Source organism: Platalea leucorodia (assembly GCF_965183815.1).
Source record: "Platalea leucorodia genome assembly, chromosome: 9".
Lineage (NCBI taxonomy): Eukaryota > Metazoa > Chordata > Aves > Pelecaniformes > Threskiornithidae > Platalea > Platalea leucorodia.
The window spans coordinates 30,339,873-30,365,078 of record NC_138831.1 but is presented as its reverse complement, the minus strand read 5'-3'; the positions used below and the strand labels follow the sequence as shown (position 1 = coordinate 30,365,078).

Genomic DNA, 25,206 nt, shown 5'->3' with positions numbered 1-25,206 from the left:
CCCCCACGTCCGTGCCCCGAGGGTCCCCGCCCGGTTCCCGGTTCCCGCCCGGCTCGGGAGGGGAAACTGAGTCACGGGGGGGGGCCGGGGGCTGCCGCTGGCCGGGAGGGCACGGGGCCTCCGCGCCGCCAGGGGGCGCAGCGGTGGGGGGTGGGGTGTCTGCGGCGCCATCCCTCCCCGCCGGGCGGAAGTGCGTCATGGCGCGCAGCCGTGGGGCGGGCGTTGCCATGGAGGAGCTGAGCGCGGCGCTGGCGGCCGGCGTGGGCCTGGCAGCCCCCAACAGCCCGGCGGCCCCGCACCCCCGCCTGGCCGCCTACAAGGCCCGCGGCGGCCCGGGGCAGGCCGAGCGCCGCCAGCGCCTCCTCCGCCTCCAGAGAGAGTGAGCGAGCGAGCGAGGGAGTTCCGCTGGGGCCCCGGGGGGGAGGCCGGGCTGGGCCCGCCGGGCGGCCTGGGCTGTGGAGAGGGGGCCCAGGGCCCTGGGTGTGGGGAGCGGGGGAGTGGTGGCCCGCATCCCGCAGAGGGCAAGCCGGGCTGTTTCCTCCCCCCCCAGGAGGCGGCTGGACTACGTGAACCATGCCAGGAGGCTGGCAGAGGACGACTGGGCAGGGGTGGAGAGCGAGGGCGAGGAGAAGGAGGGGGAAGATGCGGAGGAAGAGGAGATGGAGGTGGATGCTGGCAAGAAGCTGCCCAAGCGGTATGCCAATCAGGTGAGGAGCTGCCTCCCTCTGCCTGCCTCCCTGCAACGGGGTGCAGGTGTGAACGCAGGGCCAGGCAGGGTGAGGGGTGTGGGGTGGTTGAGGCTGGGCATGGTGAGCAGCCATGGCAACGGCTGTGTCAGGACTGAGAATAACGTGTCCTGCCAGGCTTGGTGCTCAGTGAGGAACCATGCCTTGGCTCTACCCCTGAGATATGCTATGCTGAAATGGAGGACAGGCAGAGATGGGTTGCCAGTGTGCTTTGGGAGATTTCAGCTCAGCTAGCAGCATTTGTATCCCGTTGTGCAGCAGGCAGTTAAAGACTTCCATCTCTCCCCATCTCTGGGACACCAGGAAGGAAGGGAAACCTCAGCTGATGGGTTTTATCAGCTTTGGCTGCCATATTGGTCCTAAAAGACAGGTGACCACAGCCAGACAGTCTCTGAAGAGGTCAACTTGTCTGGGCTCTTCACTCCTAGTATTTAGGAATCTCTAAGCTCTGCAATGTATTTATAAATAAATAAAGGCTGGAGTGGGGACCAAGGTACAGAGGTGCCCAGGAGAGGACCGTGAGCCGCGGGCTGTAGTCTGAAGCTTAGTCAGCAGCTGGGAAGCAAGAGAAAGACTTGTGGGAGAGTCTGTTCTACAAGTGAGTTAGAGAGAGGCAGGGAGCCCCTTTGGTGCTGTAAGGCAGGGTGAAGAGCAATGCAAGTTGCTTCTGAAGCACCCAGGGTAGCTGTAGAAGCCAAGTCAAAACCTTTCCTGTGAGTCTTCTATAACTTCAGGAGAGTTGTTGCTAACTGCTTTTTTTGGGGGTGGGGGGATTTCTCCATAGCTGATGCTGTCTGAATGGCTCGTCGATGTCCCCTTGGATCTGGAGCAGGAGTGGGTTGTAGTGGTGTGTCCCGTTGGGAAAAGGGCGCTAGTCGTGGCATCCAGGGTAAGCGGCAGCAGTGGTGACGTCTCACCACTTGGTAAGGGACCTGTACCTGTTTCCCAGCCAATGTAAGACTGGCCCATGTATCTTGCTTGACTTTTTTTTTTTTTTTTTCCTCTCCCATTTCCTCACAGGGCACAACAGCAGCTTACACCAAGAGTGGCTTTTGCGTCAATAGGTTCCCATCCCTGCTGCCGGGGGGGAACCGGCACAATTCAATGAATGAGAAAGGTAATGGTGTGAGGAGGCTTTTGGGATAGAGAGAGGGGAACCGCCTGCTTCTCCCTGTGAGTGTCTGCACCGGCAGGCTCGGTGCTGCTCCTCCAGCTCCCCACGTCCTGAAGCTGCGCCCTTTTCTGGTGCCAGGGGGATGTTAGCTTCAGGCCTGTTCCTGTATCTCTGGGGATAACTAGACGTGGACAGTCTCAGATACTTTTATGCTAAATAAGAACATGTTTTAATTAGCTGCCTGGTTAACTGAAACTCTTAAGCCTCAACATCTTCTCCGTGTTCTGACAGAGAGCTGCGTACAGTGCCGTCTTTCTTAATACCTCTTGCACTTGCTTTGCTTGCCCTGAGGAGGGGATGCTGTTGAGTATAAATGCCTTTTTCTGAAACATGCCTTTGCTTGATGTGTCTCTGGCTGGTGCCTTTGTAGCCTTGTTGGACTCCAAGCTAAGGGCTTTCTGTGGTCACAGCTTCTGTTAGCAGAAGGGGATCCCTCTGCACCTCTCAGCCTTACATCGGGGCAGGCTTAATGCAGGAGAGATTTGATCTGGCAATTGCCTGTTGGGTTGGTCAGTCTCTCGAGCGTGTCTGGACCTCCCTGTGTTTGTGTGCGCAGTGTACTGCATCTTGGACTGCATCTACAACGAGGCAAAGCAGACGTACTATATCCTCGATGTGATGTGCTGGAGAGGACACCCTGTTTACGACTGCCAGGTACTGAATCTCTCCCCTCTGCCCTGCCCTCCCTTTTGTTCCCTGTTCTGTGAGCTGCTTTGCAGCCAGCACTGGACATAGCCCACTATGTGGTACAATGGTTATTTCATCTAAGCACCAGCATCTTTACAGCTTGTGGGCTGCTGGGTACTGGAATAATTGGGTACAACTTTTGAGGGTATCGGGGGAAATAGCAGAGTTGGGGGTGCTGGCTGATTCTGCAGGCGACGCTAAGTTTGTAAATCTCCCAGGCAAGTGCCGAGGAATGGAGACGCTCGGCGGGTGCTGATTGGTGATGTGTGGTGGGTAGTCATTAAGTCTCTGCCTCCTTTCACAGACCGACTTCAGATTCTTCTGGCTTTTCTCAAAGATCCAAGAGGAGGAAGGGCTGGCAGAGAAAAGCAGGATTAATCCAGTAAGTTCTTTTGTACTGGGAGGAGAAGGAGGATGGGGGGTAAGCTCTCCTGTTCAGCAGGCTTCGGCACTTTCTTTCACAAGAGGAAGGTTTTTTCTTCCCCCCCCCCCCCCCCCCCCCCGATCAGACTTCAAAATGTACTTCTGATGAAATGGGATGCCGTATTCAGGATGTAAATAGAACCACTGAGTATTGTAAATGAGTGTGGTTTTATTTTTTCCCAGCCGAAGTGCTGAGGGAGATCGGACTGCGGGGTATCAGCTAACTTCCATGCTGTTTTTAGCTTTCCCTTGAAATGGAATGGAAAACCAGTGTGGTTTCTACAGGGGCAGCATTGGTTGGCAGCCTGACTACAATGGGATTTATTCTTGTGTAGTCTTGTGAGCTCACAAGGCAAGGGGAAAGGCTCGTAAAGCTTTAGCCTTCCCTCCCCCTTAAACTAATCATTGAAGTTGCTGGGATAGATGCCAGATTGCCACCCGGGGTCCCTGCTGAGCAAGAATAAAAAGTCTTCCTTTGAAGACTTACATGCGGAGGTCAGACCTAGAACCCACAGCATCTTGGAAAGTGATTTTTGGGGACAGACATAAGAGATTTGGCAGCCTGGCTTATGGAGCACAGTTTGCAAAGCGGGACCTGATAGCTGTGCAGCCCCCGTGTGTGTGCGCAGACACGCCTAAGCAGAGCAGCTCCTGTGGGTTGAGCACATTGGTCATAAACGGGGGTGACAGTGCTCCTCTGCCAGCAGCGAAGGTATCTGTATTTGATGAACATCCTGTTCTGACTCCAACAGGAATATCCAGAAGACAGCTACCTAACGAAGGAGGGGTGGTTTCAGCTTCTGTTTCCTGGGTGGAAAGATTTGCTTGGCTGAGCCAGCAGCCTGGAGCAGACGTCTGTCTGCTTTGCATCCTGCCCAGAGGTCATCGTTTTCTATTTTGGTTAAAAGAGCATCTCAGGGTCAGCTCTCCTGAGAAGTCCTTCCTGCAGCCTTAGATGCTTTGAAAAAAGGTATCGGGAGCATGTGGGAGCTGCGTGCTGAGTCTCCGCCATCCGCATCTCTCATTAAATGCCACAGAGAGGGGGTCATTTGGAACTGGGACAATAAAATACCTGAAATAGATCTTTCTGGGCACTCTAGATTTCACGATGTCTGGACATCATGGTGGCAATCACCCAGTCTTCTTTTAAAGGTCATCTTCTGTTATTGCAATGAAATTCGTAAAGTTGCAGCAATGTACGTGCTTTATCCAGCATTGTTGGAGAGATGGCGGGGATTATCACTAAAGACTTTTCCCACCCCATCCTCTCTGGTGCCTAGGGTGTTTGGGGTTTGGTTTTTTTTTTTTTTGGTAGGTTTTCATGCAGGCATTTCCAGTTACTTCAGTGGGATATGGTCGGCACTGATGGGCAGCTTGGTCCTGTCGTTTTGTCTCTAGATCTGGGGTTTGCTTACAAATTGCTGTTCTGAATCGCAGCAGAGGTCTGTCTGTCCCAATAACCCGTAGTAATCTCCGAGACCAGTTGCTATGGAAAGAGTAAGGAATTGGGGATACCTGTCATGTTCCCTCTGACTTCATCAGCCAGTGGTTGTACGTAGGCCATGGAGTCAATGGCCACCAGGGGACCTGCCTTTCAGGAGCTGGTCTAATCCTCTTTTGAGCCCATTTTTGCTTTCGGCCCCCCGATACCCTGTGGCAGGAAGGCCAGCAGTTTAATGAGGTGGTCCCTGCTTGAGATCTCCTCTCTGGTTACTTCGTCTGATGCCTGTCCCTCACCCTGTCTCTCTCATGCTGGATCTTGTCCTGGGGGAAATCCTTCCTTCTTGGCTACCTCCACACCAGTGCTCAATTCAGTGACTTGTTCTGCTTTAGGGCACGCAGTTGTCTCTTCTAACCCTCTCTTACTCTTTCAGTACAAATTTGTGGGCCTGCAGAACTTCCCCTGCTCCTCGGAAAGCCTGTGTAAGGTGCTGGCTATGGACTTCCCCTTCGAGGTGAGAACACGCAGGCGGGGGCCTGGACCTCAGCCTTAGAGACAGCCCTGCTGCGCATCTGCCAGTGCTTGGAGAGAGGTGCATCCCCTTCGCTCGGGAACTGTGCTCTTCTGAGGCCTGCGGGAAGCTTGCTGAGCTGCGCTGTTGTTTCGGTGTATGGGGGATGGATGCCTTTTATGCACGTGGCTGATCTGTTACCCTGTCACCAGGTACAGGCTGCGTCCAACCAAACTAATTAGCATTCCCTATGTTTGAGCTGCCTTTACTGCCGTTGACTGTTGTCTGAAAGAGCCCTTGGGGAAGAGAGGGTTGATGTGGACACCCAGACTGCCTCCAGAAACAGCATAGCTCGCGTTCACGTGGCAGTGTGATGGACAGCTGACCTTTTTAGATCCAAAGCTGGTACTGCCCGCTGCCCCGGGTGGGCCTGCGTGGGTACAGGCATGAGGATCTCTGCAGTGTGCTCCCTTATGCAGTGGTGTTTCTCCAGAGGTCTGCGAGGTGGGCAGAGTGGTGTCTTTCTCTGACCTCTGTCACAGGTTCTGTGTTTCCTTAGTCTAGCTACTTCCATCTGTCTATGTGCAAGGCACCCAGCTACCCTGTGTCTTGTGGGGAGGAAAGAGAAGGGTGGTGGTAAGCTCCTGATGGTTTCTGAGGGGTTCGGGTGTTAGCAATGGGTGCCTGAGACGTACCAGAGCTGGGGGCAGATGGCTGTAGCAGAAATGGCTGGGAGAGGTTCAGGTGAATCTGTCCTCTTGCTGCCACTGGATCTTGTGGAGGGGATAGTGCAAGCTCTGCTCTTTGCTTTGGTACAGAACTGGTAGCTTCCTAGCAAGAGTGGCTGAACAGGAGACCTGCATTTGCTTCAGCAGCTTTAGAAGCGGGTGCTGTTCAGGCCTCTCTGCTGACCTGTGGGAGAAGGGCAGGACAGGCAACTCGATGTGCCACCCAGTTCAGCTGTCTGGTTGCGAGCAGTGAGTTGGAGGCCCTTGTGAAAACAGCTCGGGCTGCTTTCGGTGGCTATCCTGGCTGACTTGGCACTGAAGTGGAAGCGGATGGAGGAGGTGGTGGCATTCCGGCACAGTGTCAGTGACAAACATCTGGGAGCCAGAAGCTCCTCCAGTGGCTGCAGCAGTTCCTGCGGAGTGCCAGTCTCAGACCTAGATCAGGAACAGCCTCTACAGGGGTTGCTTGTCCCGCTAAGCCAAAAGCCATGTTGATTTGACTGTGCCCGTTGTGCTCTCCTGGCCCAAGTCGGCGATTAACGTAAGTGCAAGTTTAAATTTAAGGGACGCCAATTTGGCTGTGAGGGCTGACTTTGCCTTCTGCTTGTCAGACAGGACAGTCGCTAGAGAGAGTCGGAAAGTCCCAGCCCCTTGCCGGTCAGTGCCAGGCCCGGCTCTGAACACAGATCGGGGAGTGCTGAGAAGGCATCCCAGGTTTCCTGCAGCTGACTTGCTCAGTTACAAATGCTCTGAGTGCCTCTGTAGAAACAGTCATTCCCGTATTTGCTGAAGAAAGCTTCATTCCTTCCTGAGGCATCTGCTCCCAGGAGAAAAGGCTGAGGAGTATTGCCCCACTGCGGTCAGAGCAGAAACGTTTCAGCCTGCGAAGGAGGCTGTTGCGAAATGCCAGGGGAGGGAGATGGAGTTGATCAGACTCTCCCTTGCAATCCAGCTGTGATTTGCCCCCCAGGTTCTCTGGGCGATGCATCGGGGTGCGACCCTAACAAGCGAAACGTGGTGTAATTTGGCTCAAGGCAGCCAGTAACCCCATAGAAACCACGGTGCCGCTTCCAGGAATGAAGGGAACGCTGGCTCTCTTCGTCATGTGCCACAAGAGGGAGCCCAAGAAATCCCCGTAGATAGCTTCCACCAACAGCACCTAAAGAAAGAAACTTTGCAGAAGGCAAAATACAGCCTTGCTATAGAGAGTGCAATATAATAGAGGTCTCCTTATGCCTGGGCCCAGCATCCTTGCAAGGGTCTCGTGCGTGTGGTGGCAACAGATGCAGTCAGTGCTTTCAGATCTGGGTCTTCAGAGTTAATCTGTAACCCTAGAGTTAGGACCTGATCCGCTATATTCAGCGGAAATTTTTTCCACTGAATTCAGTGGACTTTGGATCAGCTGACTGGCACTGAATTTGAAGTGGTTTTTGGAGTGGGTCTTAAGAGCTACTGTCCTGCTCACAGATCTGAGTAAAACAACATTCAGGCTTCCACGAAGTCACAGGGAGCCAAAGTCTCTGAGAAACTCCGGTGTGAAGGAATGGGCGTACTGTTAAGCATCGGAAATCTGAAAAGCATGGCCGTGAAATGTGAAATCCTGCCAGGCCAGTTTCTCATCAGGTTTGGTCGTTTAGGGACAGTGTCAGCCCTTATTCTGATGCGGCTGGTGTCAGTGCAGTGACTCAGGGTAGGGACCTGGCCAACAAATTAAACTGGAAGGAATATGGGAATTGCAGTAACTTAAGAGAAATCAGGGGAAGGAAGAACATAACCTAGCTCTCCACCAGGCTGAACTCCTTTGAAGTCTCCAGCTCGGGGAAGATCTTTGGAGCGGTCTGGAAGGCAGAAGCCTTTCCAAGCTCTGGTCTTTACCAAAGCATTCCTGTGGGTGCCGGAGAATCCCCGTTGCTCACCAAGTGCCACACACCCGCAGGAATGGGCTGGATGTGCAGGCATGGTGCCGGGGTGCCGCAGAATCTGGCTCTTCCCAAGTCTTCCCGGGAGGCAGGGGGAGGGAGGAGCTTTGCACTTTAGATACCCAGAGGGTTACACAAGCTCATCATGATGTTTACTGTTCTGTTTTTATGTTTTCCTAGCACAGGAATCCCCCTTTTTCTGGGATTATTTTGCAAGATTTTAACAGTGACTGAAAATTATGGACAGAGTAGTGCAAGCAGCTCTACCCTCTCTGCTGGAGGTTAGCATCCATGGAGCAGAGAGGGACGTACGCTGCTCTTTGCTCAGCCTGGCTCGCAGTCCAGCATGGTAGCAGATATCACCTTGATCTGCTCACCCACGCCTCGGCTCGCTGCTGATATAGGTGCCATTCTGCCCTATATATTCTGGGGGCTGTAGGCTAAGGGCGGGCCCCCGGAGCAATTCAGCCCGAGGTGGGCTCTCTTTCTCATCTCTTCTGCCCACTCAGCCACACTTACTCATAGGCAAATGGCCTTTTAAGAGCTTGGGAGGCTGAGCGAAGAAGAGCACCACCTCCAGCGTTGGTCAGCCTGACAGCAGGATCTACCCTTGCAGAGTACACCCCTGGGAAGCGCAGGAAGAGGGGGATGAAAATCCCGTAGCGTGGTGGGGAAGCGGGGAAAACGTCAGCCAGCTGCAGTATTGCACAGTGTGGAAATAGGAGCGCAAGAGCTAGGGCCTAAACCTTCAAAGTCCTGAGTGCCCTTAACTGTCATTGATTGCTGGAGAAGTTCTCTCTTGGGAAACATGAAGAATTTATTTTGCATAAGCCAGCTGAAAGAGCTGTAACAGCGTTACGAATCAGGGCTCCTTGGCGTCATGCGCTCTGACTAATTACTCTCCAAATGTATGATTTAAAATAACCTTAATCCAGTAAAGTGGCCTTTCCACGCGCTGCCTTATTCAGAAACCTGATGGCTTTTCTGCAGAATGGGATCATAGCAACCAGAGGAAAAGTGCTGGTCCGTGCCGACATCAGACTGAAATTGTTTGCCTTTGACGATTTAAAGCCATCTGGCAGTTGCGGGGCTTGCACTGATCTCTCAGGACAGAAGCTCTGCAGGTTTCTTCTTTCCCTTCCGCTATTTATTGCACTGCTTGAGGAAAAATGATCCAGCTGGTAGTTTTGGCCTGTAAATGGAGAGCGGTGCTGTTGTCTGGCACTCTGTCATCCACCTGCAAAAGCCTCCAGCCCTGGCCTTTCATTCACTCTCTCTCCTTTTTACAGGTTGATGGACTTCTCTTCTATCACAAGCAAACCCACTACACCCCGGGCAGCACCCCGCTGGTGGGCTGGCTCCGGCCCTACATGGTACCCGAAATCCTTGGGCTCGCCGTGCCCGCCACTGCGCTCACTGCCAAACCAGACTATGCTGGGCGTCAGCTCCAGCAGATCATTGAGAGCAAGAAGAGTAAAAAGCTGGCAGCGGAAAAGGGTCACCCGAGCAGCGCAGTGGCTGTGAGGAACGGACATTATGAGCTGGAACACTTGTCTACCCCTCAGCCAGCAAACTCTCCAGAGGGCCGGGATGAAGCAGCGAGCCAGATGGAGAATTAGGCTGCTGGGACAGACAGGTTGGGTAAGGAGAAAGCAAAAGGTTCCCTGCTTCTCACTGTCACTCATGCTCACTGAGAGGGGGGCAAAGGTAACAATAGGATCGTTTTGTTTAAAGGGCACAGAAGTGGAATATCTTGCTTCAAGTGCCGCTGGATTTTTTTTGTTTTGTTTTTTCTTTTTGTCAGGGCTTCTGTGAGGCCTTAACAGGATTGTCCGGTTCTTTGCTAAGGCAGTCGTGCATTGGGAAATGAAACAGTCTGTCCCCACACTGCAGGGTTCCCGGTTCAGCTCCTGACCCTGCTTCTGTTAAAGCCTCTGGCAAAGCTCCAGCGTAGGAACAGTGCTCAGACCCCCGAGGTGCAGCTGCTGCTCGTAACCCCAGCCCCAACAGCAGCCCCTGCCCTGGAAATCGGGGCATTTCAGCCTTTGATCCAGCTGTTTACCGAGGCCTTCTCAATGACGGTTTTGTGGTCAGTCCGCTTCTAGTAACAAAAAGTTTGCAGCAGGCTGCTGTAAAGCCAAAGGCTGGGCTTTCCACACCCACATGTTGCTGAGAAAAACTAAATTTCCTCGCATCACAGCGGGCCCTGCCTCCAAGCACAGCTTTGTGCGGCGTGAGCGCGGCAGAAGCCTGTACTCGAGGCTTTTCTCAGTAGGGGGAGGAAGGAATGGTTTCACTCTGAAAAACGCTAGCATTGATTGTGCCAAATAAAAGGTTTCTCAGAAAGACAAATTCTTGAGCGTCTTCCTGCTACCTAAGGGTGGATGCGTGCTGTGCCTCCCAAATAGGGATTGAAAAATCGGTTACAGCGCTAACTGGAGCGGAGGAAATGCTTGAAGGGGTTTGATTCTCCTCCACGTACTGAGGTGCTTCAGTCCCTCCCTGCGGCTGCCCCTGTTACCCAGCCCAAGCCTGCTTTGTGAGCACCGGCTGGTGCCTTTCCCCAGTTTTAGCGGGGATGAAACAATTGTACTCACCGTCCCCAGGTTGTTTTCCAAAGGGAGATTAAAAGGCCAGAGCAGGACCGCTCTCGCTGTGGAGGGGGGAGATAAAATATCAGGCTAAACACGGCACTGCGGAGTATCCTCCCGGCTGCCTATGAAAATACCCCCGGAGGAGGGCCTGTATCCAGGAGGAGATACCGAGAGCAGGGATGGCTGCCCACAGATAGCGGGGGCACTTGTATCCTGCCCTCGCACCCCCCATTTTTCCCAGAAAAACTCTTGTTTCTGTGCCAAGCATGTGGGCTGCATGCAATCATCTGACTGTGCAGCCGCTATTGATTATACGAGCGGGCAGCAGGAGCTGTCCTAACTGCGGCCAGAGCTGGCTGTGGGAGGGCACTGGCCTCTGCTCCCCCTCCCCAGGAGGGGAGGAAGCAGCACCCCGGCTCCACAACATTCAGATGGGGCTGAGCGTGCTGCAGGCTTTTTCAAACGGCTGCTTATATTTTTTTTTTTTAAGCATGTGAAGCAAGTGGCTGGGGGGGAAGAGGACAAACACCTGGACTGCCTTGTCCTCCCCGTCCCTCAAAGGCTCTGGGCTGCCCCAGCTGCGGGTTCCCCCTGCGCTTCAGCCTCCCCGGCTGACAAAGAACCGCAGGGAGAGCCCCGGCTGGGAGACCGCATCCAGCCTCCCATCAGCGTAGTTTTCCTTCCGTCAGGCAATTAAACCCGGAGGTGGGCAGCTGGATGTAAGATTTGTGCATCCCTCAGGGCAGAGAAAGCTGCAGCTCAGGTTACCGCCGCCCTGCTGCCCTACAGCAGCCTTCCAAGGTCCTCCAGCCAAGGGAAGGGAGGGAAAATACACCTGATGAGGGGCTGCCTTCAGCTGCTCGCTCTGATCGATGGAGGAGAGTAAGAGGGAAGCGGCGTAGCTTTCCGCTGGCTCCAGATGATGCCGCATAGTTTCCCTTTTAAAAGCATGAGTTGGGCTGGAGAAATAAATATTTGCATTACAATTCCTGTTGGAAACGAAAGGCTGTGTTTGGAGAGAGGGTGTTAAACGGAAGTCACCGGGGCCAACGCAGTTTGTTGCTGTGACTATTTTATTTGCTGGGTGCGATCCTGCTCCCAGCTGTTCCCTGCCCTGCTCCCAACTGGAACAGGCGGCAGCTTTGGCGGTGGCCGAGGAGGGGTCACCCCCCCCGGGGCCTTAAATTTCGTCTGGAACAGGAGAGCTTGAGCAGGCAGCTCAACCTGTAGACGTGGCCTAGGACTCTGGAGGACAGACAGACAGACAGCCCTTGAGCCCGCATCCAGCTCAGGGCTCAGCCGCTTCCCTCTGCCCTTTCTTCCATTTTCTCCGAGTTAGGTGCAAAGGCTCTGGCTGCGGGCGCGTTGCCAACGCAGTCCTCCTCAGCTGAACAAAATGTCCCCCGTCCCAGGGCCTGGCTTTTCGGTGGGGCCATTGCTTCGGGGCACGGGCCCCTGCTCCCTCCCGGCGGCCCCTCTGGAGGAGCACCGGGGCTCTCCCTCCGGGCGCCCACACCTGTGCCCGGCTGGGGAATGCCGAGGAGGGATGGAGAGCAAAGAAACGGCTGGAAATCCCAGCCGCCCGCCTGCCCGCCGGGGAAGGCTGCGAGGCAGAGGCCGAAGTACGCGGCAAGGGAGGATGCCGCTGCCGGTAAGGGCCGGCGGGAGAGGCGAGGCTGCGTGCTGCGGGGAGCCGATCCTCCGGGCAGGCCGGCTGCTCCCGTCCTGGGGTCGCAGCTCACACAGTTTGGGTACGGCACACGTCCAGAATAAAAAAAATAAAAATAAAAATAAAGACCGATTTTGGGCCCCGGGGAGCTTTGCTTGGCAGCGGGCTCGTACGACCACGCAGCACGGCCTTTGGGTTCCCCCCAAGGTCCCCTGTAAGCGCGGGCGCGAAGGCGCCCCAGGCTGGAAGGCAGAGTCCCGGGGGTCTTCAGGCGCCCTCTTCCAGCGCCGCCCCTCCCTCGCCCCGGCTCGCCCCTCTCCCCGCTGCGGCGCACGTCGGGCCGGGCGGCCTGCCGCCATCTCAGCGGCGGCGCTGCCGCCTGCCGAGGCCGCCCCGGAGGCTGGGGGCTGCGGGGAACCGGCAGAGCCGGGCCAGCCCGGGGCGCGGAGGGGAGAGCGGCGGCAGGGCTCCGCCGGGCCCGTCCCCATCCCGGCAGCTGCCGGGCGGCCGCCGGCCCCCCCGCCGGGGCGGGCTTCCTGTCCCCCGCCTCCCCCTGGCCGCCTGCCCGCCTCCCTCCCGCCGCCCGGCGGGGCCGGCCGAGCCCAGCCGAGGGGAGGGGGCTGCGGGCGCTTCCTGCCGCCGCCCCCGCCGGGGCAGAGCGGAGCGGAGCGGGGCGGGGAGCTGAGCCCAGCCCGGCCCGGCCCGGCCGCGCTTCCCCGGGGCGAGCGAAACTTCCCGGGGGGCTGCGAGAGATCGGCAGATACACATCTATATAATTATTGTTATTTTCATTTATTTTACATTTTTCGGCACTTTCGGCGGGGACCCCGGGGCGGAGCCGCCCTCGCCGAGCCTGCGGCGGCCGGGAGGGGCCGGTGCCCGCAGCGCCGCCGGTCCCTGGGGATGGGCTCCGGCGGGGCGCCCGCCGCCTAGCCCGGCTCGGCTCGGCTCGGCCCGGCCCGGCTCGGCTCGGCTCGGCACGGCCCGCCGGGGGCAGCGGGGCCGCGTCGCGCAGCATGGCCGCGGAGCTCAGCGCCGAGGAGGAGCAGGTAGGTCCCCGCCGGGCTCCGCTTCCCCGCGGCCGGGCTGCGCCGCTCCCCGGGCCGGGCCGGGCAGGACCCCCTCCGCTGCCCCCCTCCCCATTTTTTGACTCCCCCCGGTTGCAGCGCTGTTTTTTCCCGGCGGGGCGGTTCTCCCCAAGGAGAGCCCCATCTGCAAAGCCGCCCGCCCCCAGACCCGCGCAGCCCCCCGCGCAGCCCCCCGCGCCCGCGGAGCCGGCCGCCCAGCCCGCGCCCCCGAGGCCGCTGCGGGGCCTGCGCCGCGGGCGCCTGGGCTAGCAGGGCCGCGGCTGCGCGGGGCCGGGGTCGCGCTCCCCCAAACCGCCGCGTCCCCCCAGCGCCGGCGGCCTCCGCTCGCGGGCCTCCCCCCGTGGGCAGCCTGGCGTGGGGATGCGTGTGCACGCGCTTCCCACGCCCCAGGCCTCCCGTGACGTCCCGGCTTCCTCCGCCGGCCTTGCGTCACCGCGGGAGGATGTTGCTCGGCTTCGGGAGCGGGGCCGATAACCCAGCCGGGGCGCGTCGGGTGGCGAGAGCAACCTCTGGCGCTCCCCTCCTTCGTCCTCGTCCCGGGGGTGCCCGCCCGGCTCCGCGTCCGCGCCCTGAGCCGCGTCCGCCGGGGCACGGGGAAGCGGAGCCCGGGCGCGGCGCCGGGCGTGCCGCCGGAGGCTGCCTGGGAGCCGGGCTCCCCTCTGCCCTGCGGCGGTGCTCGGGCTGGCCGGGGGCACGGCGTCGCATCCGCCACCTTGCTGGCCTCGGGGGCTGCAGCGCGAAGGCAAAAGGGACCGGATGGTCAGTTTTCTGTTTGGTTGTTGGGTTTTCTTTTTTAAAACATCCTTCCCTTCTACAGGAGGGTTTTAGGAGGGTTGGTACGGAGACCTCGGGTTCCCAAAACCCCCGTGCCCCGCAGGGAGTGCTCGCCTGGAGCTGGAAGAGTCCATCCTGCAGCCCGCGCTGGCGCTCGGGAAATGCAGCACTCCCAGGCTTTCTCCTCCACCACACCTCCCTCTTATCAGTGCCGCTCCTGGGAGCGGTACTGCTGTCTCCAGGGTAATAAAATCTCAAGGAGTGGGGGATGTTCGTGCCCTGTGTCCCCGCAGGTGCTCGTGATTTGTGTTTCCCCTGCGTCATGAAGGGGGCAAAGCTTCCGGCAAAAATGGGGTTTTAGAAGCCCCTGCTCTGTCAGGGAGGCTCGGTTTGCAGCGAGAGCCGTGGCTGGGCTCCCCCAGCGAGCATCCCAGGAGAGAGATCTAAGATGTTTGGTGTGTGCGGGAATATTGGATGGAGAAGATGAAGGGATATTTGCAATAACGGCTTCAGTTTTGGATCGTCAGACTGGGGTGGGGGAAGGCTGCCCTTGATGGCTTGGAAGCCAAAACAGTGGAAGCTTATCTCTTTTCATGGGACCATCAGGATTTCCTCCGCTCGCTCTGCTCTTCCCCATTACCGACAGCAAGCTGGGGGGGGATTCACCTCTCTCCTCTCCCTGCCAGCCCTGGGACATCTCCTGCTCTGTAGGATCTCGCAGTTCCCTCCCCAGCCTATCCCAGAGGGACCAGAGGAGCCAAACCAATTTTCCTCGGGGGTTTTCAGCCCAGCTGCAATTTTCACAGGACGTGTTTCCCCGCCCCGGGCTGAAGAAAGAGGGTGGATTTGCTGCCTGCGCAGCCCGGGGGAGGAGGGCTTGAAGAGCCCCCATGTTCCTGCAGCGGTGGCTTTGTCACCACCCTGCCCTGGCGCAGCGAAGCGGGGACTTCGATGACGCCAGCGCTCCAAAGACCAGCATTGTTCCCAACGGCTGGCCGTGGACCGTTCTGCTCACAGCGCTGCCGTCGCTTGCAGAAACAGGGCTTCTTGCTGCAGCTCTGGGTCACGGGCTTCGTTTTCAGCACGTGTAGTGATCCCTGCCGTGCTTGGCTCAACACCTATCTAAATCCATATAGGATCGGGGCCAGAAATGATGATGAGACCTGGTGGAGTGTGCAAGGGGGGGGCAGAGCTACAGCTGGTGTTGATGCTCAGCTCAGTCGCTCCTGGCTCATCTGCTGCTGAATGTCAGCACTGGTAAGTTTGGGATTTTGTTTTCCTCCCAAAGAAAGCAAGAGAAAGCTGGAATTCATGGCTGAGCCTCCCTGCAAAGCCAGCGCTTGTTCTCGTGGGTCTTCCCCCTTGCAAAAAAACCCGGCGTCCCTCGTGATGGGTGCTGGAAATGGGATCGTGTGAAGTGTAATGGGTTAGATGTTGAGGAAGGAGACCTGAACCACACGTTGCATCCTCTCCCCGCTGCCACTGTGCCCCTCAGGGCGTCCTTCCCATCATCTCGGGGCATCTTTCCCATCTCAAGTCGGAGCATTGGCTCTGGTCTGCGTTGGAGGGTATTGGGTGTGTGCCTGGCGCTCGCCCCCTTCCCCGTGCCATCCTGCACGTGCTGGGGAAGGAGTGGCTCTGCCGTTATTTTGGGTTTGCATCTCCGGCCCAGCCCCAGTGTTTGGGTGGCCGGAGGCCCCAGGGAACTCCCTGGCGAAGGGGGGGGTACAGCTGGTGATGTTCCCTATCACAGCTTATGGATAGGATATATTTCTGTATACATACATGTGGATCTGTGTGTTGTGTTAAGGCTGAAGATGGTTTCTGTATTGCCCCATTTATTTTCCGGTCCCTCTTCAATAGAGGAGAAATTGTTAGATATTTGGGCCATGAAAGGGTTGCTTTTGTTTTGGCAAAGTGGAGGCTGTTGGAGATGAAGCCGTGGGGATAAAGGCGTCCCATAAATACAGCTCTCAGGCAGAGCTCCCGCCGGCTGCTGGCTGGGAGGTGGGAATGCGAGGCAGGGGGGCGTATAACGCCCTGTCTCCTTTGCTTCCCACTTTGCACGTTCCCCTCCAGTCCCTTGTCCCCAGAAATTGCAGAGATGGGGGGGACTGATCCGGCTGCCAAGTCGCAGCCGGTTGACCGTGGCACGCTGCCGTGCCAGGAGGGCTTGCGATGCTTAAAGGGGGTTTTTGCAAGGGCTTGGAGCTGGGCTATCGAAATCTGCTTTCACATTCCTCCTGGCGCTGTTGGCGGCAGATCCAGCCCAATTCCACGAGTTCCCTCCCGGCTGGTGCTCGCCTGGCTGCTCTGCGGGACCCCGATACCGAGTGAGGGAGCTTCTGGCTGCGATGTGCTGGGGGTCTGGGCTGGCCCTTAGCAGCTTCTAGCAGCCGAGCGAGCCGGTACCCCTTCCAAAATGCCTGCTGCAATGCCAGGCGGGCTGTGGGGAGGCCCCTCGGAGGAGCCAGGCGCCTTCGGCTTGTCCCACGAGAGGGGCTCACTGCCCCCACCAAGCCTCGCGCTGCCGATAAACCTCATCCCTTCACTTCCTCCCGTCGGAAGTCATTAACGCTGACGAGCTTTTCTGGCTGAATAGCTCCCAGTTACTCTGCCGTGACATCCAACACCGCTGCCTTCCTGTGCTCCCTGCTCAGGAGCCAGCCTGCTCCCTGCTCAGGAGCCAGCCTTCGGCGCTCGCTGTCCCTCCTCCTCCTCCTCCTCGCGCTGTCATCGTCATCCTCCACTCTTGCAAGGATGGAAGCTCCTCCGTTTTGGGGTGTCCCAGGTGGGAGCGGGGTCTTTCAGGGACCCTCCCTCCTGCCTGCATCCTTTGAGTGGTACATGGTGGAAGGCTGGACCGTGCTGCCCCATCTCCCTCCGGGCTCCTGTATGGGACAGGGGGTCAATACACAGCAGAAAGCAAAGCTGCTTCCATTAGCACGGGTGTTCAGAAACCCCAAGCCCATCTTGCAAACACAGCTTGTAAAAATAATACATTTGGGGGTTATTTTGCTCGCCTTCAGGGCTTTAAACATGCTGGGAGGTTGCAGGTTGGGTTTTGTGACTCTGCTCTGTCAGCGCTAAGGTTGGAAAAGTTTTTTTTCTCAGTTTCTCATGGTTTCGGGTGCATGCGGTGCTGGTGCTTTGGGAGGGGAGTGTGCTCATGTGGGATGTCCCTGGCGTGTCATGGGACCGTGGGCTGTGGGGAGCAGTAGGAACATCCTGGGACCCCCCCTGGACTGAACCCTTCTCATCTGGTCGTCTTTGGCCATGTGAAAGTGGCCTTACTGGGTGAGATGGTCCATGTCCTGTAGCATGTCGAAGTGTCAGCCCTTGATGCCAGTCTTGCTTGTTACCTATGTTCGCACAGCCGAGTTTGCTGCTCTGCGGAGGAGCTGCAGCCCTGGGAGGCCACTGCCAGCTGATGGGTTCCCACTGTGCCCAGACTGCTGTGTCTGAACGGGAGTTTGCTGTCTGTAAAGTCCTCCTTTGGCTCCCCCTCTCCCTTCCCTGAGTGTACCCCAGCCCCAAGGCCATTTTTCCAATGCCAGCACTCCTACCGCTTGCTTCCCTCCCTGCACTGGCATTGCATCCATCTCCATCCCCACTGCCCTTACCCCCTTTCCCAGTACCTGCCGTAGAGCTCCTCGCTTCACCCCGAGGAGCTGCTGGCTTTGCCGAGTCATGCTCAGCCCCTGCCTGTGCACCGAGGACTATGTAGCTCCCACAGTGACCAAGGATGCTCCTTGGGTGCTCCTCCTCCTCCCACCCCATCTTACTGCACACGCCTTGTCTCTCCCGCAGGCGACCAAGCAGTTCCTGGAGGAGATCAACAAGTGGACGGGCCAGTACAATGTGTCCCCGCTCTCCTGGAACGTGGCTGTCAAGTTCCTCATGGCCCGCAAGTTCGACGTCCTGCGGGCCATCGAGCTCTTTCACTCCTACCGGGTAAGCGAGCGGGGCTGGGTCCCCCCCGGCCGAGGGCTTCCTGCTCTGTGAGAGATCTCTGGTCCCAAGGAAGACTCTCCCCTTGCTTTTTTTTTCTTTTCCTACCCTCCCTTGTGGGTTTTATCCAGCTGGAAAATCCTTTTTCAGCCAAGGCGAGTCACCATGGAGATCTTGCCGACCCCAGTCTCCTCCCCTCCGCTGAGAGCAGCGTGCATGCTCGCAGGGTGCCCTTCTGGCAGGCGTGTGATGCCCGCAGAGCATCTCCCCATATATAAAGGATATATACGCATATATACCCTTCCCATCCTGGTTTTGCAAAGGTGCTCCTCCCCATGCTGGAAAATGGAGCCGTGGAGCAGAGGTTTCGCCGCTGGGGCTTCCCTCCGAGGGCTGGGTGCCACGCGGGGGCATGAGGGTGGGTGGAGGGCTGGGGTGCCTGTGCTGGCCATCATGCCGGCTCCCTGCCCGCAGGAGACGCGGCTGAAGGAGGGCATCGTGAAGCTGAAGCCGCACGAGGAGCCACTGCGCTCGGAGCTGCTTAGCGGCAAGTTCACCATTCTGGTAGGTGGGGGTGTCGTGTCCCCCCCCAAGTTACCCCAACTGGGCGGCTCGTCCCCATGCGGGTGTCCTCGGGTGCTGTGGGAGCTTGACCTTGTTTCCTCACCAGAGCGTGCGGGACCCCTCGGGAGCCTCCATCGCCCTCTTCACGGCCAAGCTGCACCACCCCAGCAAGAGTGTGCAGCACGTGGTGCTCCAGGCGCTCTTCTACCTGCTGGACCGAGCGGTGGAGAGGTGAGCGGGGGTACTGTGTCATATGGCAGCAGGTCCCCGGCGAGCCCCTTCCCTCCCAGGGGCGAGGGGAGATGCTGCTGCTTGCTGAGGTTTTGGTGAAATCCCTCCGAAAGGCTTCACAGGGAAAAGATGTGCCGTCTCTCTTGTGAATGTGAATTCCTGAAGGCGAAATTGTGGCTGAGTCTGTCTGCGTGCCTCTGGGTGTCCCATCTCTAGTTAGGGAAGAGAAGGGGGGTCACAGCTCCCTGTGGCTTGAAATTCCCTGTCTTCTCTGGTTTGAGCTTAAGCCAGTCATCCCCATGGAGGCATTCAGCAGGAGAACAAAATCCCCCAAGTCCCGAATCAGGCTCTTTGCAGCCTTTCCCTGCCCATGTCCAGGTTTCAGTTTAGCAAAGCCCCTGATTCCTGCAGGCTTCAGCCAGGGAGGAGGCAGCCCTGCCGCCAGCGAGATGTAATGTGAGCCTGGCCAAAAATATAAAGCCGGGACATCCCATTCATCCTACTGGGCTCATTCCATTTCTGAACTTACCCATTATGGGTGGTGCAGCTAATACAGGCTTAAGACATGAGCCAGGCTTAAATAAGGGTTGTAGGAAGAGGTGGTGGAGCAGCTGGGAAATGCAGAAGCGAGCTTTGGGTCCGTGATTCCTTCTGGAAGCACAGAAGGGGATTTTTTGGGGTCAGCAAGCTGAAGATGAGGTTAGCGTGGGGCAGATCTGCTCATGCAGGAGCCGAGCAGTTGGGTGTTCCAGTGTTGACATTGCTTTTTCCCCTCTCTCAGCTTTGAAACCCAGAGGAACGGGCTGGTGTTCATCTACGACATGGCGGGCTCGCAGTACACCAACTTCGAGCTGGACCTCAGCAAGAAGATCCTCAACCTGCTGAAGGTAACGGCGGGGGGTGACCCGGTGTCCGGGGATGTCACGCGGGCCACTCACTCACCAAGTACATGAAGTCCTGTGGTTTTGGCATAAATTCTCGTGCCAGACCACGCTGACCGTGTCTCGGCTGAGGAGCACCGGCTCCAGCCCCGTAGGACCTCAGAAAGGCGTTGGGAGCCTGCCAGGCCGGACCCGGCTGGGGCTGCGGTGTCCTGCGGGTGGGAGGGGATCAGCTGTCCCCGTGCCGGATTCCTCTCGCAGCTGCTGGCAGCGCTTTTGGGAAAACAGATGCAAATTATTTTTTAATCGTGCTGGCATTTCGTGCCTCCTCCCTTCTCTGGAAAAAAGAAATAACAGTAAATATTGGCCGGGGCGTGTTCTCCGCACAAATCCCAGCTCCCAGGCTTCACCTCTCCCTCGTGGAGCCAAACCCTCTGCCTACCTAATTCCAAGGAAATAATTTGTTTCTGTATCGGAGGATAAAAATAAGCGCAGCTGTGGGCTGTGTGCGAGACACGCTTCGGAGGCGGCATTGCCACCTCGGGGTCCCTTTGCTGGTTGTCACCTCTGCTGGGACGTGTCCCCTTCCCCGGCAGAGCACGGAGAGGGACCGGTTCCTCCCCGGCAGCGTGGATCTGACCCCCTCTTGCCTGCAGGGTGCCTTCCCAGCTCGGCTCAAGAAGGTTTTCATCGTGGGAGCGCCCATGTGGTTTCGTGTGCCCTACTCCATCATCAGCCTGCTGCTGAAGGAGAAGCTGCGGGAGCGGGTGAGTGCAGTTGCCCCCCGGCACGGGACCCTCGGTGGGGAGGGCTGAGGCCATTTTCCCTTTGGGACAGGGTGGTGTAAGCAGCTTGCGCCCCTCGGCCCCGTCTGCTGGAAGCTGCTTGAGCCCAAATCCCTGGGAAACGGAGGTCTTTCTCAGCCTGTTTTGTAGGGGCCAGGCTGTTTCAGTATTTTCAGCAAATATCTTGAACCCCTTTTGAAATCGCCTACGATTTCTTCCTCTGTGGTAAGGCTGCCAGCAGCAGCAATGGAGGCAATGGTAAATGATTAAAAGGAAAGGAAACCTGCTGAGCACGCAGGAGAAAAGGGAGACTTAAATACCTCTGCTCAGGCCCTATCTGTCAAAGCCAAAAATACCTAAACCACTATCCTCAGCATCAGCAGTGCTGCTGATAGAGCCCGTTTCCAGCCCGATGTCTCCCTGGGCTTTCGGGAGGAGCTCAGAGCCGCTTGCCGATTTGGAGCTGGGTGTTGGTGTGGGCTCCCACCCTGGGTACGTGGGGGGGCCTGCCCCACTGCCGGTGTTCCCCTGGGTGCCCTCCTGGGGCAGGGGAGGAAGGGGGAAGACCCTGATACTGTTGGGGGAAATCTCTGGGCTCCATCGGGACCGTGCCAGACCGTTGGCGTCCCTGTCCCCAGTGAACTCTCTCCATCCTTCTGGGAGTCACCCTTGCCCCTCCTCTTCCTCCCGCAGGTGCAGATGGTGAAGATGTCAGAGTTGAAGGAGCACTTGCCCCGGGAGTGCCTCCCTGAGTACCTCGGGGGGTCCCTCAAACTGGACCCTCTGAGCTGGAACTGCCGGTTCCTGCCCCAGCAGAACGGGCACCCCGACCCCCTGGATGAGCTCATCCTGGTGCCACTGGTGGCCCCCAAAGATAATGGCTCTGTCCACGTCCCCGGGCCCAAGTCCGTCACCCTCCAGGAGCTGCTGGATCACGTCAGCCACAAGCAGAAACGGGGCATCTACGAAGAGTATGAAGATATTCGGCGTAGGAGCCCAGCCGGCACCTTCGTCTGCTCTTTGTGAGTCAGGGGGAAGGAGCTGGGTGCGGGCCAGCATGGGGGTCCCCTCTCTTGCTCCCACAAAGCTGGGTACCCCCCTCCCCACGCTGCTGCTGCTCAGTGGCAGCCCGGCCACCTCTTTGGGACTCGGTGCTTCGGGTTAGCAATGGAGACCCCCAGCCTAGGGATGCTGCAAGCCCCCTTTGCGGTTCCCGCAGCCCCCGGGGGCAGGAGGGAGCCGTGCAGGGGACAGCAGGGACGAGGACCTGGCCGGGACTCTGCTTCCCGAGGCTTTGGCCAGGTGATGGCAGCAGAGCCCAGGCTATGGGCGCTGGAGGCCTGTGCAGAGGGAGGGATGCTGCCTTTCCCTTCCCGCCTGGAAAACATCCCTGCTTCTCTTTCCCCCTCTCCCTTGCCTCCCAGGGCACCCTACAACCAGGAGAAGAACCGGTACGGGGATGTGCCCTGCCTGGACCAAACCCGTGTCAAGCTGGCGAAGCCGTACAGCCGCCCGGAGGTGAGCCTGCCTGGGACGGAAACTTGGGTCCCGCCTGGAGCTGCTGCAGCCGTCCCAGCCACAGGGCTCCGGAGGACTGATGCCATGCATGCTTTTCTCCCTCCAGCTGACCGACTACATCAACGCGAGCTTCATGGATGGCTACAAGCAGAGGAACGCTTACATCGGGACTCAGGGTACAGCCCCGAGCCCCTGTGGGAGCCACCAAGGGGGTTATTTTGCTCCTGATGCACGCATGGGCTTCACCTCCCTGCCCAGCATCAGCCACTGGCTGCAGGGAGGGATAGCTCGGGAGGAGGGCACTGCCCAGCAAGGCCCCCTCTTCTCAGGGTGTATTTACTCTGCTCAGGGTGTATTTACTCCTCTTAGGGTGTATTTACTCCCCTCCTGGTCCCCAGCCAGAAGGGACCAGAGCTTTTCCTGGAACAGGGTGAGTGGGTCCATCATCCTTCAGCTGCCTCCCACAAATCGGGTCTTGGGCTGAGCAGACCCCCACTAGCAGCGGTGATGGCAGCCCCCTCCTCCTGCCCCTAAAACCGGCCCCTGGCTTTGCCCCATCTGCCTGGGGATGAAGCAGCAGGGAGCAGAGAGGGGGGATCGGTGCTGAGCTGTAGGGATTCGGAGCTGGGGGGGCAATCGGTGGCAGCTCCAGGCAGGGCTGGTGGATCCACGCCAGGGTCGGTCCCTGCGGGAAGGGGCTGTGGTCCCCTGGGGAGGGCAAGGGGGGCTGGCGGAGGTGGCTGAGTGAAGGGGCTTGCCCAAACCGATCAGATTTTGGGCTGACATGTGGGCTGTCCCCGCAGGGCCTCTGGAAAACACCTACGGTGACTTCTGGCGCATGGTGTGGGAGCAAAACGTCCTGGTGATTGTGATGACAACCCGGTGAGTGCCCTGGGCAGGGCACAGCCCTCTTTTCCTTTGGAAATTGTTGGATGAGCAGCGCTGTGCTCTCTGCAGTGACCCTGCAGCCATGGTGCCAGCCAGAGCCCTGCAGGGTGGGGACACCACATCAGGGACGGACCGTTTGGTCCCTGCAGGTTCCCCAGGGGACCAAGGCTGGGTGGCATGGGACATGTCCCTAGCAGGGCGAGGAGGACATCACCAGCTTGTCCTTCTGCTCCCAGGTTGGAGGAGGGAGGGAGGAGAAAGTGCGGCCAGTACTGGCCCCTGGAGAAGGATTTCCAGGTGTGCTTCGGGGCCCTGACCATCACCAACCTGGGCGTGGAGAACCTCAACCATTACAAGAAAACCATCCTGGAGATCCACAGCTCGGAGGTTCGTGGCCACAGCTGCCTGGCAGGGGATGGCACGGGGGCACCGGGGGTCCGCCGTGGCCAGGGGCAGAGGAGGGGAGAGGATCTAACCCCCCTGCTTTTCCCCCAGACCAGGGAGCGGCGGCTGGTGTCCCACTTCCAGTACCTGAGCTGGCCGGATTACGGCGTCCCCTCCTCCGCGGCCACTCTCATTGACTTTTTGGGGGCTGTGAAGCAGCAGCAGAGGGTGGCGGTCAGCGCCCTGGGACCTCGCTTCAAGGGTCACCCCGGGGGACCCCCGGTCGTGGTGCACTGCAGTGCCGGCATCGGCAGGACAGGTAACGGGGTAACCCCGCTGCTGGGGCAGAGGTCTTGGTGGTGGGGGGCACTTCCAGCCTCCCCCCGGGGCAGTGCCATCCCCTGGACCCACGGCGTGTTTGCAAGCCATTTGACCGGGGATGTATGTCCCCAGGACTTTCTGCAGCCATCAGACCTGGGAGAAGGCTCTGCCCTGCTTCTCCCGATGCCCGTGGTCTCGTGCGGGAGGTTGGTGGGGGGCTGAGGCCCACCACCACCCCGCTCCGGTTCTCGCAAGGGACAGCGGTGGCTCTTTGGTGGCTGACGCTGTCGCCATCGTTGCCCCCAGGTACATTCTGCGCACTGGACATCTGCCTGTCCCAGCTGCAGGACGTGGGCACGCTGAACATCTACCAGACGGTGCTGCGCATGCGGACCCAGCGTGCCTTCAGCATCCAGACCCCCGAGCAGTATTACTTCTGTTACACCGCCATCCTCGAGCACGCCCAGCGCGAGGGCCTGCTGCTCGCCAACCACAGCCGGGCCGGCCAGGAGAAGAGCTCGCCGGGGCACTGAGACCCGCCACCTCCCCGCAGAACCCCCCCTCCCATCCTCCCGGGGCTGCCGGAGCCGCCTCCGCGCCCGCCGGGACTCGGCAGAGCCATTGTTGGGGTGGCGGTGCCGGGGCGCAGAGGCGGCCGCCCGTCCTCGACTATTAGCACTGCTATCGAACTGTGCCTTACTCGAACCAAATGGTGGCTGCCGCTCCATGGAGGACGGCGCGGGAAGAGGCTCTCGCTCCTCTCCGCGGTATTCCTCCTGGGGGGTTTGGCTGTTTGGGGAGGTGGTTTTTCTTCTCTTCGAGTTGTTGGTTTTTTATTATTATTGTTTTTTGTGTTGGGACCATCTGAAATGTATCTAGAGAAGGGGCTTCGCAAAGCCCTAGGAAATGTATTTCCAGTCCTGCCCTGGCCTGGGGCTTAGGAAGAGGCACATACTTCAGTCTTACCTGCCACTACGTCTGTGTGTCTGTATGTATGTCTGTATATAATATATCCTCGCTGTGCCCAGCCCCGGCTATTGCCTAGACACGTGTGTACAAGCACCCGTTTTAGCAGCGCCGGTGGGTCCCCGCTGTCCTGCCGTCTCACCGCTGTGATCCCTGGAGCGGTGAGTTTGGGCCTGGCTCTGTCTCGTCTTCCCCACCCCTCTCTTTTTTCCCCTTTCCTGCCCGCCCTGCTCCTCGCGGGCAGCACCGGGACCCCGTACCCGCTCCCGTGCCCATCCCGCGGGAGGCAGGGGGATGCTCGGCGGCATCCCCCCCCTTTCCTTGTCTCGTCTTCCCCATCCTCGTCTCCTGCTGGGAGAGGGCAGCTCTGCTCCCGGGAGGAGGATCTGGAGGATTTTGGCCACAGCAGGCAGGTTGGCCGGGGGGGGCGCGGCGCTGGCCGGCGTCCCCTGCTCCTCGGGGCGCAGCCACGGGAGTCACTAGGTACGAGGTGACGGGGACGGATGGGGACCGACCGGCTCTCCGGGTTGCCCGGCTTTCCCAAGCCGGCGGTGGGAACCCGCGGGCCCAGCCCTGCGGTGAGTCACGGGCTGGAGAAGCACTGAGCGAAAAAAGCCCGAACGCTGGGGAGGCAGCGAGCCGGCCCCAGGCAGCGGCGCCCACCGGGGGGGACAGCCGCCACCGCCCCTGCCCCTCCGCGCTGCCTGGGGAGCTGGGACTGGCAGCGCCTAGGCCGCAGTAACTTTATACTGTAATAAGCTCTTTGAATGTGTATATTCTTATTTTTTTATAATCTTGGGGGGGTATTTTGTTTTTTGTTTGGTGGTTTTGGTTTTTTTTTTTTTTGTATTTAACATTAACTTGATCCAAGCCAGAGCCAGAAGTATTTGTAAATGTTCCTGTTTTGCTCTCCTTCAGAGAAACATTTTTGTTGTTCTTACTTTTGGGGGTTTGTTTTGTTTT

General features: G+C 58.5%; 2 protein-coding genes across 5 annotated transcripts; both read left to right on the top strand.

The window, feature by feature from the left end:
• Positions 1-185: 185 nt before the first annotated feature.
• Positions 186-17,642, top strand: SNUPN (snurportin 1; the record flags this gene model as incomplete). 2 transcript variants are annotated; one of them, XM_082322503.1, is made up of 9 exons in its annotated part: positions 228-379; positions 551-707; positions 1,531-1,635; positions 1,767-1,863; positions 2,477-2,574; positions 2,912-2,989; positions 4,905-4,985; positions 8,919-9,270; positions 17,565-17,642. In XM_082322503.1, 8 exons carry the CDS (start codon positions 228-230, stop codon positions 9,246-9,248), a joined length of 1,098 nt encoding a protein of 365 aa, XP_082178629.1. In that variant the 3' UTR covers positions 9,249-9,270; positions 17,565-17,642. The 2 variants fall into 2 exon arrangements, with proteins under 2 accessions (XP_082178630.1, XP_082178629.1); XM_082322504.1 differs by lacking the exon at positions 17,565-17,642 and having other exon boundaries at positions 186-379; positions 8,919-9,947.
• Positions 12,530-25,206, top strand: PTPN9 (protein tyrosine phosphatase non-receptor type 9). 3 transcript variants are annotated; one of them, XM_082322496.1, is made up of 13 exons: positions 12,530-12,941; positions 17,565-17,708; positions 18,180-18,269; positions 18,376-18,500; positions 19,282-19,387; positions 20,038-20,148; positions 20,860-21,188; positions 21,591-21,684; positions 21,791-21,860; positions 22,488-22,566; positions 22,809-22,959; positions 23,068-23,275; positions 23,584-25,206. In XM_082322496.1, the coding sequence occupies exons 1-13, from the start codon at positions 12,909-12,911 to the stop codon at positions 23,808-23,810; spliced, it is 1,767 nt and encodes a 588-aa protein (XP_082178622.1). In that variant the 5' UTR covers positions 12,530-12,908; the 3' UTR covers positions 23,811-25,206. The 3 variants fall into 3 exon arrangements, with proteins under 3 accessions (XP_082178622.1, XP_082178624.1, XP_082178623.1); XM_082322498.1 differs by lacking the exon at positions 12,530-12,941 and adding an exon at positions 13,693-13,739; XM_082322497.1 differs by lacking the exon at positions 12,530-12,941 and adding an exon at positions 14,105-15,011.

Excerpts from the sequence above, each read along its gene's own strand:
- PTPN9 (XM_082322496.1), top strand. The coding sequence starts at position 12,909 with ATGGCCGCGGAGCTCAGCGCCGAGGAGGAGCAG. Across the intron at positions 21,189-21,590 it reads GGCACCTTCGTCTGCTCTTT|GGCACCCTACAACCAGGAGA; the intron begins GTGAGTCAGGGG and ends CTTGCCTCCCAG. Across the intron at positions 22,567-22,808 it reads GTGATTGTGATGACAACCCG|GTTGGAGGAGGGAGGGAGGA; the intron begins GTGAGTGCCCTG and ends TTCTGCTCCCAG.